The following is a 12957-nucleotide window of genomic DNA, read 5'->3' on the forward strand; positions in this document are numbered from 1 at the left end:
TTTACTGGGCCACATATCACCTTTATAGAGACAATAGTGTCTTTACTGAGTTTCCATGAAGACAGCAACTAGCCTCTTTGTCCAGAGGCATACACCCTCGGTCACATACTCACATACTCTCTCTCACACACACACACACTCTCTCTCACACACACACACACATTCACACACACACACTCTCTCACACACACACTCTCTCTCTGTCACACAGACACACTCACACACAGAGCATGAAGCAGTACAAAGTGTTCAGGGGACAGGAAACCAAGCAAGCCTAGATCAGCCGGCCCGCAATAAAATGTGTTCATCGTGGCTCGAAAATCGAAGCCGGGTCGCCTACGCCTCTTCGCATTATAATACTTTCACTCATTAAAATCACGCCAAGTTTGAATATTTTGTTAGACACCATTAACTAGCATAAAACTGAGTAACGTTTCTTATTAAGTTTCCTTCCACCACAATGCCAGGATATTATGCTGGCAGCACTCAGATTTTCTTTATCCCAAAAGCCATAATTGAAATGTATAAGGTAATATAGTTAACAATCTATTCTGTGAAAAAGAACAGACAAGAATAACATTGTAATGGATATTAAACATAAAATGTACAGACAAGATAGTTAACTATATTAACTTATATATTTCAATGATGGCTTCTATTTTGAAAAAGAAAATCTGAGTTAGCGCTGCTAGCATAATATCCTGCTGCTAGAATGAAGCCTTGAATGACGGTAATGAAGCCTTGAATGACCATCACTAACGATAACTGACTTTTTGTCAGTTAAAAGATGAAAGAATTGTGAAGCCGATGAAGTGTTTGTCTATCCTGGACAAATCCTAACATCCACCAGAACCATTTTATTTCAGGCTTCCTATTATGTAGCTACATAATGTTCTTTCTGTCCTGAACCTCAGGCATAATGCGTTTGGAATGACATGGGAGGCGAACACGGGACCTGTTATGCCGGAGCACGCGTCTCTAACTGCTACGCTATTTAACAAGGTGCAGCCAGCCAGCCAGCCAGCCAGCCAGTCAGTCAGTCAGTCAGTCAGTCAGTAAGAGACATTCGCACTTCTGAGCCGGCTCCGCTTACGTGGTCCGGCAAACAGAAACAGTGTCAATGCTGTATCTTAATTTAAGCCAGTTTATCAGGGACGAAAAATCATTCTGCAGCAACACAAAATGTAATATTATATGTGGAATATAAATACATAACATTGTGATGTCCCCTGTGTCTCTGATATGTCCCCTGTGTCTCTGATATGTCCCCCATGTCTCTGATATGTCCCCCATGTCTCTGATATGTCCCCGTGTCTCTGAGATGTCCCCTGTCCCACATGTGTCTGATATGTCCCCCATGTCTCTGAGATGTCCCCTGTCCCCCATGTCTCTGATATGTCCCTGTGTCTCTGAGATGTTCCCTGTCCCCCGTGTCTCTGATATGTCCCCTGTCCCCCGTGTCTCTGATATGTCCCCTGTCCCCATGTCTCTGACATGTCCCCTGTGTCTCTGACATGTCCCCTCTCCCCGTATCTCTGAGATGTCCCTGAGCCTGGGACTACATCCCGCTCATTGCCACTTTGTGGGGGGAAAAACTAGGAGAAAAAAACATGAAATATTAAAGGTGTGTTTTTAGGATAACGGGAAAGGCAGTCCTTCTCATCCCCACACAACCGCATTATTAATTCATATTGTTAAAACGACTTTCCACCAATTAAGGCAGAGACCGCGGCCCCGGCACGGCTCCTGGAAGAGACGAAGGCCTTGGTGCAGACTGCATTATCCTCCTGGCCTGCGGCCCAAACGGCAACCTAACCCCTAAGGAGTACGCTGCCTTGGTCAGATGCAGGGCACACCATAGGGCACATTGTGTGATTTAGGACACACTTCTACGGATGGGGCTTAGGCATGGAATGCCCCCTTGGTCAAAGGGTTGCTGTTGTTAGCAAGAAGAGGGGTTGCGCCTGGTCCGGCAGTCCTCCACCATGAAGGTTGGGTGTTAATCCTGTTTAACTGTGGCCTATTAAGGTAACCACCGCACGATACAATACGATCCAATGGAGAGGGGGGATGAACAAACACACACAAACACAGCAGACCTGATCTACCACACACACCCACACACACCTCTGTGGAAGCCAGCTGGCCTGAATTACTTTAAGCTGTTTGTACGGCATGAAAAGGGGGGGTTTCTGTTTTCACTGTCCATCAACAGTAAACACAATAGCTTGGCACAGAAGCATAACAACTTTGCGCAAATAATAATGTATCCACTCCACTGTCTCGACACTGTTAAAGGCCTGTGACTGCAAAACTCAAGTGTTTCGGCCCTGTTTAAGGCCTGTGACTATAAAACTCCACTATCTCTGCAATGTTTAAGGCCTGTGACTGTAAAACACCACTGTCTTTACACTAAGCCGTGTGACTGTAAAACACCACTGTCTTTACACTAAGCCGTGTGACTGTAAAACACCACTGTCTTTACACTAAGCCGTGTGACTGTAAAACACCACTGTCTTTACACTAAGCCGTGTGACTGTAAAACACCACTGTCTTTACACTAAGCCGTGTGACTGTAAAACACCACTGTCTTTACACTAAGCCGTGTGACTGTAAAACACCACTGTCTTTACACTAAGCCGTGTGACTGTAAAACACCACTGTCTTTACACTAAGCCGTGTGACTGTAAAACACCACTGTCTTTACACCACTGTCTTTACACTAAGCTGTGTGACTGTAAAACACCACTGTCTTTACACTAAGCTGTGTGACTGTAAAACACCACTGTCTTTACACTAAGCCGTGTGACTGTAACCCCACTGTTTCGGCCCTGTTTAAGGCCTGTGACTGTAAAACTCCACTTGTGTAAATTGCCTGATTACCTGACTGGTAAAACCCAGCTAGGAGGTATATACAGGCATCAGCATAGAGTCAACACTAGTTTCCAGAGCCTCATAGTGATAGTAAGGTTATTTCAAAATTGTGTGCAGATCATATTAAACCTATTCCGAATGTAAACCCTAACCACACAGCAAACCATATGTCCAACTCCAAAATTGAATTAAGGCAAAACAGCAATTATTTGTTTTGAAATCTAATAATATAGACAATGCTGAATTTGTGGACACAAGTATGAACACAATTCACACAAGTATGAACACAATTTATTATTGCAATAAATAACATCAACAAATATTTTCACCCAAAAATTATATTTTCCCACCCGAAAACAAGCAGCAACTGAGCTGCCACCATCTTAAATATGACTAAAAGTTCAACTCTGCTGAAGCATTGAAACACATCCTCCTCAGATGTTTTGAAATATAACACAGTGTTTTTGTAACATCAGTTAATCAAGTTTCCAGGGACTGGGAGCACTTTCTGAAAATATCAAAAACACTATATTGGTGTTAATGTTTCAGGTTCAGTGTAGTGCATAATTCGAAGACCTCTCCTGGAGTGTTTTAATGTTTAACATTATTTATGTGTCTGATCAAGACAGTGTCTGATCAAGCCAGTTCAAACCAGTTTGAAAGGTACTGTTGAGCAAAAATAAGGAATTAAGTGAATTGACTTGACATTTGTTCTCTGTAAGATATGTGTTGGTATATACGAAAAAATATAATTATGTGGGTGCAAGAAATTATTGATGTGAGGAGCCTGCTGATTGGCTTTTGTAGCCTGCTGATTGGCTTTTGTAGCCTGCTGAAGGTGTGTTTGTGATAGATTTGAGGCAGCATTTTTCAATAGATTTTTTATAGGATAAGTTTTGATATATTTGTAGATTATTTCAAATATTATACAATACTTAGAAAGTTAAACAGTTAATATCAACATTTTGATTTTCACATGTCTGCTACTTGGAGATGGAAATGTTTGTCTTATAATTTTCCTGACAGATTATATTTGTGTTACATTACTCTTTCAGGCCACAAAAACCGCTTAATACTAACATGTAAGATGTAAGTAATTTCATACTTCATAAAATCAAAAAAATATAAAAAGTTTTGATTATCCACAATCTTTTACAGAGACACTATATTCTGGGATAACAAAAACATTTGGGCAACATATTAAATAGGATATATTTAGATTTGGGGGGTAGGGCTCAATATTTGGATAGGGGTCAATATTTAGCCAATAAACAATTTAAGTGAGAGGCTACTTACTGTTTAACCATTCACATATACTTAAACATTACACACTAATCTGTTAACACACTAATGTTCCAACTGTACATCGGGTGTATTTATTTATTTAAAAAACAAAATCCAATTCCATAAATATATTGGGGTTCACATTCACAGACCCTCCACACACCCGATCTTAGGTTGGATCCACAACTCCTCACTTTTGTCATACTATGTTGGTTAAGACAACCATGTCTTTCCTTCGCCGTGATAGAATATAAACGACATGCTAACAAATCGCTAATATTTTTATTAAGTACCGAATCCTTATTTGCCGAGACAATTTAAATATCACCTTAGGGAAGACATTGCATCTATTTTTGTGAAACGAAAGGCCGTCGTTGCAGGACCTATTTTGTTGTACGTGATCCCCATAAGTGCAGAATCTTCCGGAAGATAACCGTAAATTAAAGCCTTCAAAAAGAATACCTCAGGGAAATTGCGAATTAAGTCCTGTGTAAAAGCGCATGTTCGTAAATGCGCATGTTAATGATACAGCCGTAGACCCATTGCAGGTTAGGGAGTGAATTGGATCAGTGATGACCGTTATAGAATATGATAAGAGGTTTTCCGGACCTAACAATCAAACAAAACGATTTTCAAATAGACCGAATGCAGCGAGTGACGAACAAGCAAACACTGTCCAATAATAGGCAACGTTCTCGTTTTCAACAATTTAGTCACTACCAAATCATTGGGGCCCATACAGGTAATCAATTCAAAGAACACGCGACAAAGATGAAGGGCCTTGCTCAAGGATACATAGACAAAATGTTCACCATGTAGGCTGAAGGATTTGAATTAGCACCCAATCTGCAACAAGTCCAACACTCTAACAATTAGGCTACTTAAATAAATAGGTAATACCAAAAAAGTATTTATGCACAAGATTAAACCGTACACATACACGGATAAAACTTACCTGTTGCTAAACATATCGGAAGAAGCAATCTGAAGATCAGCCCGCAGATCATCTCAGACGCCATCACTTTGCGTTGCGGGTTTTACCACCAGGTAAACAGTGAGATTGATGGTTTTAAAGACAGCAAATTTCTGAAAATTGCATCCTTTTAGGTAGTTATGTCCTTTCTGATGTCGTTAACCGCGACCGCATCATGCAGCTGTCATCTTCTCCGACTTCCGAACACATGTTTCTCGCGGCAGCATCAGCACCATCCCACCTGCATTCCAAACTGAAAATGTTCACATGAACCAACCGCAATTCGCGTTTTTGTCCATTAACAATATTTAATGTTGAAGCAATTGAAAACCAAAAACAATATTTTAATATATTAAAGATATGTTAAAAACCTTTTTTTAAACAGTCCTCAAGACTCAGGTGCGTGAGAAAAACTGCTGCCTCTGTGCGAGCCACAGAATAACAACGCCAACCGTCAGCAACTTATCCGGTCACGTAACCAATCTTTTCCTCCACAATGAAACATTTTTAAGCAGAAGCTAAAATATCAAAGTCGCCACGTGAAACGTTCATGTTATAATGTATCTTTGGTTAATCGAGGTTGACTAATTCCCCTTGAGTTAAGCAGTCCCAGGTTTTGACGCATTGGTGAATTTGGACTTTCCGACTTCTGGTTTGACTGTGGTTTGACACTGGAGTGATTGTCATCTTGTTTAGCCAATCAGAACAGTTCTTTGGGTTAGCGATCCCTTTGGTAATTAGGGGAGAGGTTTGGGTCACTTCCCAAACGAAAAGTACTTTCCATGAACAGTGGATTGCAACATAATCCAAACTTCAAATCTCGGTAAATGTTTAGTCATCTTAATATAATATTAATATACAATTTGTATACAGTGTTTTCCTCATAATTAATTTAACCTTTTGTAAATATTTATGTATATATATAACCTGCATTTGTGTGTGTGTGTGTGAGAGAGAGAGAGAGAGAGAGAGAGAGAGAGAGGGAGAGAGAGAGTCAGAGAGTGCAGAGACAGTGAGAGAGAGTGCAGACGTGCGTGCTTTCCCACATAATGGTCTAGAATATACGAGGATCTTTAAACATGCGTATGTTTGGCTCCAAGTGCTTCAACTACATCTGTTTGACCCGACTTAAAGCAAGCTACCGATGGAGCCCCTTGGCGACACTGCTGACAGTGTTGAGCTGCAATCAAACTAACCGAACTGCACAGACACGAGACGTTAATTATTCCCGCCCTTCATATAATCATAGTGCAGAGGAAGTGCATTAAAGTGGGTCCCGAGCGTAGATAGATATGACATCCTAATCTCTCTGAAGTCTCTTTCTGCCGTTGGTTTATTGATAGTTATAAACCATTTACTGTCCACTGCCGAACTGTATATAAGCAAACATTAACAGAAAAACAGATAATTTATTAGTTGTTTTGTGATCATAATAAATGTTCTATTAACGTTCATGAAGTAATATATTAATGACTTATATTGACAAGGATGTGAGAGACGGACACACCCTGCTGTTTCCACGGAAGTAAGCACGTGCATTAGGACATTATAAAGAGCACACTAATGATCAATGGGACTAATACACCTAGATGCCCTGTCTCAATCTGAGCCTAATTCTATGTTAACAGCAGGACTATTAAGCAACACTACCAGAGCAACAGGAAATCTGAATTACTATGTGGATTATAATATACACAGGTCAGTTCAGGATATTTTTTGGTTTGGCCAAATTTAGTTAAAACTGTTGCAATCACATCATTTGTTTTTCATTAATCTGCAAATATATTGCAAAGTTTTTATGTAACAACAGGGTGATCAAATAATGATATGGCATCTGTATTGAGAGAGTCGTGAAGCAGATTAGACCAAGGCAACATGACCTGAACACACTCATGGGTCATTCTGAATGACATGTCTCTGCTTAAAGCGCACAACAGATTTAAAACACATTTAGATAATAATTCCACAACAAAAACAAACTGTATAATGTGGCATGGTGATATATTCTCTGATCTGAACATATAAAAAATGTTTTAAATCTGAATTAGAATCTTGCAGTCTTCTGTTGAATTGTCCTGACATATAGATTGTACAAGAGGTAGCCTGATGTCAGTCCCTCATTTAGCTTCAGTGAATTTATGATTACAGAGGTGGAATAGTTACCATTTTATTTCCAAAGTTAGTCAGCATTGTTATTAAGAAGTATAATTGTTAGTTATAATAAAGTAGTCTACTAATTATAATAACATACAATTACATATATTGCCCATGAAAATTAAAGCAGAATTGAAATGTATTTGCTGAGTGAAATGTTATCATGGTGAACAGGAATTACATTTCCCTAATAGGTGAACAAGAAGTTAGATTGTACAGCCACGCCTCAAGGCTGTAGGGCCGGTTTCACAGACAAGGATTTAGCGTAGTCTAGTGCTTTAGACTGGGCTTAATCTGTGTCTGTGAAAGTGGACCTTAGTGTTCAGAATAATTTAGTTTTGAACAGAAAAGGTTCTGCTAGAATGGTATATTTTGGAACCAGAAATAACACCTTCTAAGAGTGGAGTGAATGACTGCACTACATAGGGAATAGTGTGTTGTTTGGGATGCAGAATATTTGTTCTCACATCATGGAGTTTCCATTGATTTACAGGCCTGAATATGAAGTATTAATGGAACACACACACACACACACACAACCACGCATGCACACACAAACACACATGCACACACAAACACACACACACACACACACACACACACATAAACACACACACACACACAACAGGATAAAGTTTGAAGCGTTGCTAGGTGTTAAAAGATGTAGCCTGGTCTTGGATCTGTTTGTGTTGTTTGGATGTAGGTAGGAGGACAACAGAAGAAAATAACTAACCCCCCCCCTAAGGTGTGTGTGTGTGTGTTTCTGAGGGGGCACCAACCAATGAATTAGAACTAGACAGAAATCTTCCATCGATTTGTTCCCATGCTAGTCCAAAGATCAAACCTAAGAAAGTTTAGCCCTTCAGAGAGAAGGAAGGATGGATATCTTCAGCTACCACTTGTCTTTGATACATTATTCATTCATTCCATGAGAAGACGGGCGGAAAGAGAGAAGGAAGGATGGAGAGGGGGAGGGAAGGATAGGGAAGGATGGAGAGGGGGAGGGAAGGATGGAGGAAAAGGGGGCGCAAGGAAGGAATGAAAGGACGTATTGATAACTTCCTGAACTAAATGTACGAAGCCGTGTTAAGAGGCCAGTGTAGGGAGTTTTATGGTGTTTAGGGATATTCTGTAGTGTTTAGGGTGTTTTATGGTGTTTAGGGATATTCTGTAGTGTTCAGGGTGTTTTATGGTGTTTAGGGATATTCTGTAGTGTTTAGAATGTTTTATGGTGTTTAGGGATATTCTGTAGTGTTTAGGGTGTTTTATGGTGTTTAGGGATATTCTGTAGTGTTTAGGGTGTTTTATGGTGTTTAGGGATATTCTGTAGTGTTTAGAATGTTTTATGGTGTTTAGGGATATTCTGTAGTGTTTAGAATGTTTTATGGTGTTTAGGGATATTCTGTAGTGTTTAGGGTGTTTTATGGTGTTTAGGGATATTCTGTAGTGTTTAGGGTGTTTTATGGTGTTTAGGGATATTCTGTAGTGTTTAGGGTGTTTTATGGTGTTTAGGGATATTCTGTAGTGTTTAGGGTGTTTTATGGTGTTTAGGGATATTCTATGGTGTTTGTGGTGTTCAGGAATATTCTATGCTATTAAGGGAGGTATATGGGGTTTAAGGTGTTTTTTTTCTATGGACTGATTTGACACCAATATATCTGAGTTACTTGGTGTGGAGCCCTAGGAATACACAAATCAACATGATCAGTTCAACTAAATACAAATGGAAATCACAAGGAAAGTGGACCAATGGACACATGGTTAACCTCTTTAACTGTTGTAACACCTGTTGTCTATATTTGATCTGTTGTAACACGGTCTATATTTGCCCTGTTGTAACACGGTCTATATTTGACCTGTTGTAACATGGTCTATATTTGACCTGTTGTAACATGGTCTATATTTGACCTGTTGTAACACGGTCTATATTTGAACTGTTGTAACATGGTCTATATTTGACCTATTGTTACATTATCTATATTTGATCGGTTGTAACACAGTCTATATTTGACCTGTTGTAACACAGTCTATATTTGACCTATTGTAACATGGTCTATATTTGACCTGTTGTAACACAGTCTATATTAGACCTGTTGTAACATGGTCTATTTTTGACCTGTTGTAACATGGTCTATATTTGACCTGTTGTAACATGGTCTATATTTGACCTGTTGTAACATGGTCTATATTTGACCTGTTGTAACATGGTCTATATTTGACCTGTTGTAACATGGTCTATATTTGATCTGTTGTAACATGGTCTATATTTGACCTGTTGTAACATGGTCTATATTTGATCTGTTGTAACATGGTCTATATTTGACCTGTTGTAACATGGTCTATATTTGATCTGTTGTAACATGGTCTATATTAGACCTGTTTCAACATGGTCTATTTTTGACCTGTTGTAAGACGGTCTATATTTGACCTGTTGTAACATGGTCTATATTAGACCTGTTGTAACATGGTCTATTTTTGACCTGTTGTAAGACGGTCTATATTTGACCTGTTGTAAGACGGTCTATATTTGACCTGTTGTAACATGGTCTATATTTGACCTGTTGTAACATGGTCTATATTTGACCTGTTGTAACATGGTCTATATTTGATCTGTTGTAACATGGTCTATATTTGATCTGTTGTAACACATACTATTTTTGACCTGTTGTAAAATAGTTTATGTGAGACATGGATGTTTTGTTCCAAACCTTGAAACATAAACTAGTAAAATAAAGTCGCATCGCATCGCATCATCTTCCGCTTAATCCGGGGCCGGGTCGCGGGGGCAGCAGTCTAAGCAGGGATGCCCAGACTTCCCTCTCCCCAGACACTTCCTCCAGCTCTTCCGGGGGGACACCGAGGCGTTCCCAGGCCAGCCGGGAGACATAGTCCCTCCAGCGTGTCCTAGGTCTTCCCCGGGGTCTCTTCCCGGTGGGACGGGACCGGAACACCTTCCCAGGAAGGCGTTCCGGAGGCATCCGAAACAGATGCCCAAGCCACCTCAGCTGACCCCTCTCGATGTGGAGGAGCAGCGGCTCTACTCTGAGCTCCTCCCGGGTGACCGAGCTTCTCACCCTATCTCTAAGGGATCGCCCAGCCACCCTGCGGAGAAAGCTCATTTCGGCCGCCTGTATCCGGGATCTTGTCCTTTCGGTCATGACCCAAAGCTCATGACCATAGGTGAGAGTAGGAACGTAGATTGACCGGTAAATCGAGAGCTTCGCCTTGCGGCTCAGCTCTTTCTTCACCACGACAGACCGATACATCGACCGCATTACTGCAGAAGCTGCACCGATCCGTCTGTCAATCTCCCGTTCCATCCTTCCCTCACTCGTGAACAGGACCCCTAGATACTTAAACTCCTCCACTTGAGGCAGGCACTCTCCACCAACCTGAAGTGGGCAAGCCACCCTTTTCCGACTGAGGACCATGGCCTCGGATTTGGAGGTACTGATTTTCATCCCCACCGCTTCACACTCGGCTGCAAACCGTCCAAGTGCATGCTGAAGGTCCTGGCTTGAAGGGGCCAACACGACAACATCATCCGCAAAGAGCAGAGACGAAATCGTGTGGTCCCCAAACCTGACACCCTCCGGCCCCTGGCTGCGCCTAGAAATTCTGTCCATAAAAATTACGAACAGAACCGGTGACAAAGGGCAGCCCTGCCGGAGTCCAACATGCACAGGGAACAAGTCTGACTTACTGCCGGCAATGCGGACCAAGCTCCTGCTTCGGTCGTACAGGGACCTGACAGCCCTTAGCAAAGGACCCAGGACCCCATATTCCCGAAGCACCCTCCACAGGATGCCACGAGGGACACAGTCGAATGCCTTCTCCAAATCCACAAAACACATGTGGACTGGTTGGGCAAACTCCCATGAACCCTCCATCACCCTGTAGAGGGTATAGAGCTGGTCCAGTGTTCCGCGGCCTGGACGAAAACCACACTGTTCCTCCTGAATCCGAGGTTCTACTATCGGCCGTATTCTCCTCTCCAGAACCCTGGCATAGACTTTCCCGGGGAGGCTGAGAAGTGTGATCCCCCTATAGTTGTAACATAAAGTGTCATTTCCAATTGCACATTCAGTATGTCTTTGTACTAAAACAAGTCTTAAAGGTTCTGAATGTTTCTAAATGATAATGTATGTGTGGAAAAGGGGATCAGAGCCTAACCACTGTTTCCTGCAATCGCTATAAGAATAAAAGTACAATTTGAGTATACAGACTTTTCTTCGTAATTTGTGGTAATTTCCACAACATTTGTAAGATGCATGTTATTTGTAAATATGTTATTTATTATTATTCATTTTATTTTTAACAAAAAGGAGGAGGTGTAAGTTGAATCACCCCAACTCATATTCTTGCAAATATTGATCAAGTATGAAATCTACTCCGTAACTTCAATATCAGCATAGATGTGTTGTTCATGCAGGTTTTTCACCTAATTTTGTATTTAAGTAGATGTATATTCTGTAGCTCTATGACTGCTTGTGTGTGTGTGTGTGCCAATGTTGGTGTGTGTGTATTACTATAGTTTTGAAGTTCAGATGTCCTAGCACAGCAAATCATGACTGATGAGGACATTTTGCCTGTCTTCACATTCGTTATTCTCTTTTCTAGGTTTGGGATTAAGATTAGGTTTCTAATAAAATTTTGGGTTCGAATTTTGTTTTACAGTTTTTGGTTTGAGTTTGGCGTTTCTGAAGTTTTTAGGTGAAGGTTATGGGTCTTCACAAGTATTTAGTAAAACAAGCGTGACTGTGTGTGTGCATGTGTGTGTGAGTGTGTGTGTGTGTGTGTGTGTGTATATATGCGTGTATGTAACTGTGTGTGTTTTTGTGTCTGTTTAAGTGGGCTTTCTAGTAGGTTTCCACAGTGGTCAGAAGCTAAAAACAGATCTTGGTCTCAGAGGTAATATAGAGGCACAAACCTCAACCATACAGTTTGGGTCTAAATGTTGACAAGTGCTAACAGATCGATGTGCTGTGATGAGAGCATGACTGATTCCAGGCTCCCTGTCTGAACAACAGCAACACAGCCTGTTGAAAACCGTTCTTGCTGACTTAACAGCGTGATGAGATGCTCTTAACCTTTGTTCTATTGCAAATCGAAGAAAATAAAAATTGATCAGCTGAAAATGATTCATAGTTCTTACAAATAATATACAGTAGGTTAGCATCAAAAACATTTGTTTTTACATCTCGCTGTCAAAGCAAGTGTATCATATATTAATGTTATTAAAAAATGGATGGGCTGATGATGCTCTGTTTTTAAAACAACGCAACTTAAATATTTTATGCCCGCTCTGCCATTCAGGATGTGTTTGATTGTTTACCAGGGACAGAGAGGGACCAGAAATCGCCCCTGGCAATTCTGACACACCTGCACGTTTTCTTGTTCAAGGCATCTCACCCACCGGGCCATTTTCTCCCCTTGAGTCATCATCATTATTATTAGCCAGATAATTGTCTCCAAAAACTTAAGACAGACTACCAGTAAGAAAATGCCAAGTCCGCCTCTGTGGTAACTAATCCCAAAGTATTTCAGGAAGCATCTGCCCTATAATCTAAGTGTTAATGAATGACATAGAGAGCAACCTGTGTCCTGACTGCCTAGCACCAACTTGGAACAACGCTGGTCCATAAAGACATCAGCTCAACTAAACCAATCTG

At 40.8% G+C, this 12957-nt stretch overlaps 1 protein-coding gene across 3 annotated transcripts in view; it reads right to left on the reverse strand.

Annotated features, from left to right (window-relative positions):
• The window catches only part of LOC105030517 (piezo-type mechanosensitive ion channel component 2), an 82399-nt gene extending 76660 nt beyond the window's left edge, over positions 1-5739 (reverse strand). For all 3 annotated transcript variants that reach the window (XM_029115529.2, XM_034291472.1, XM_029115528.2), the window contains exons 1-2: positions 5503-5739; positions 5114-5384 (exon numbers count right to left, since the gene is read on the reverse strand). In XM_029115529.2, the coding sequence (XP_028971362.2) occupies positions 5114-5177 (64 nt within the window). In that variant the 5' untranslated portion in view covers positions 5178-5384; positions 5503-5739. The remainder of the gene's footprint in view (positions 1-5113; positions 5385-5502) is intronic.
• Between the last annotated feature and the right edge of the window lie 7218 nt (positions 5740-12957).

Source organism: Esox lucius, chromosome 3 (assembly GCF_011004845.1).
Source record: "Esox lucius isolate fEsoLuc1 chromosome 3, fEsoLuc1.pri, whole genome shotgun sequence".
Lineage (NCBI taxonomy): Eukaryota > Metazoa > Chordata > Actinopteri > Esociformes > Esocidae > Esox > Esox lucius.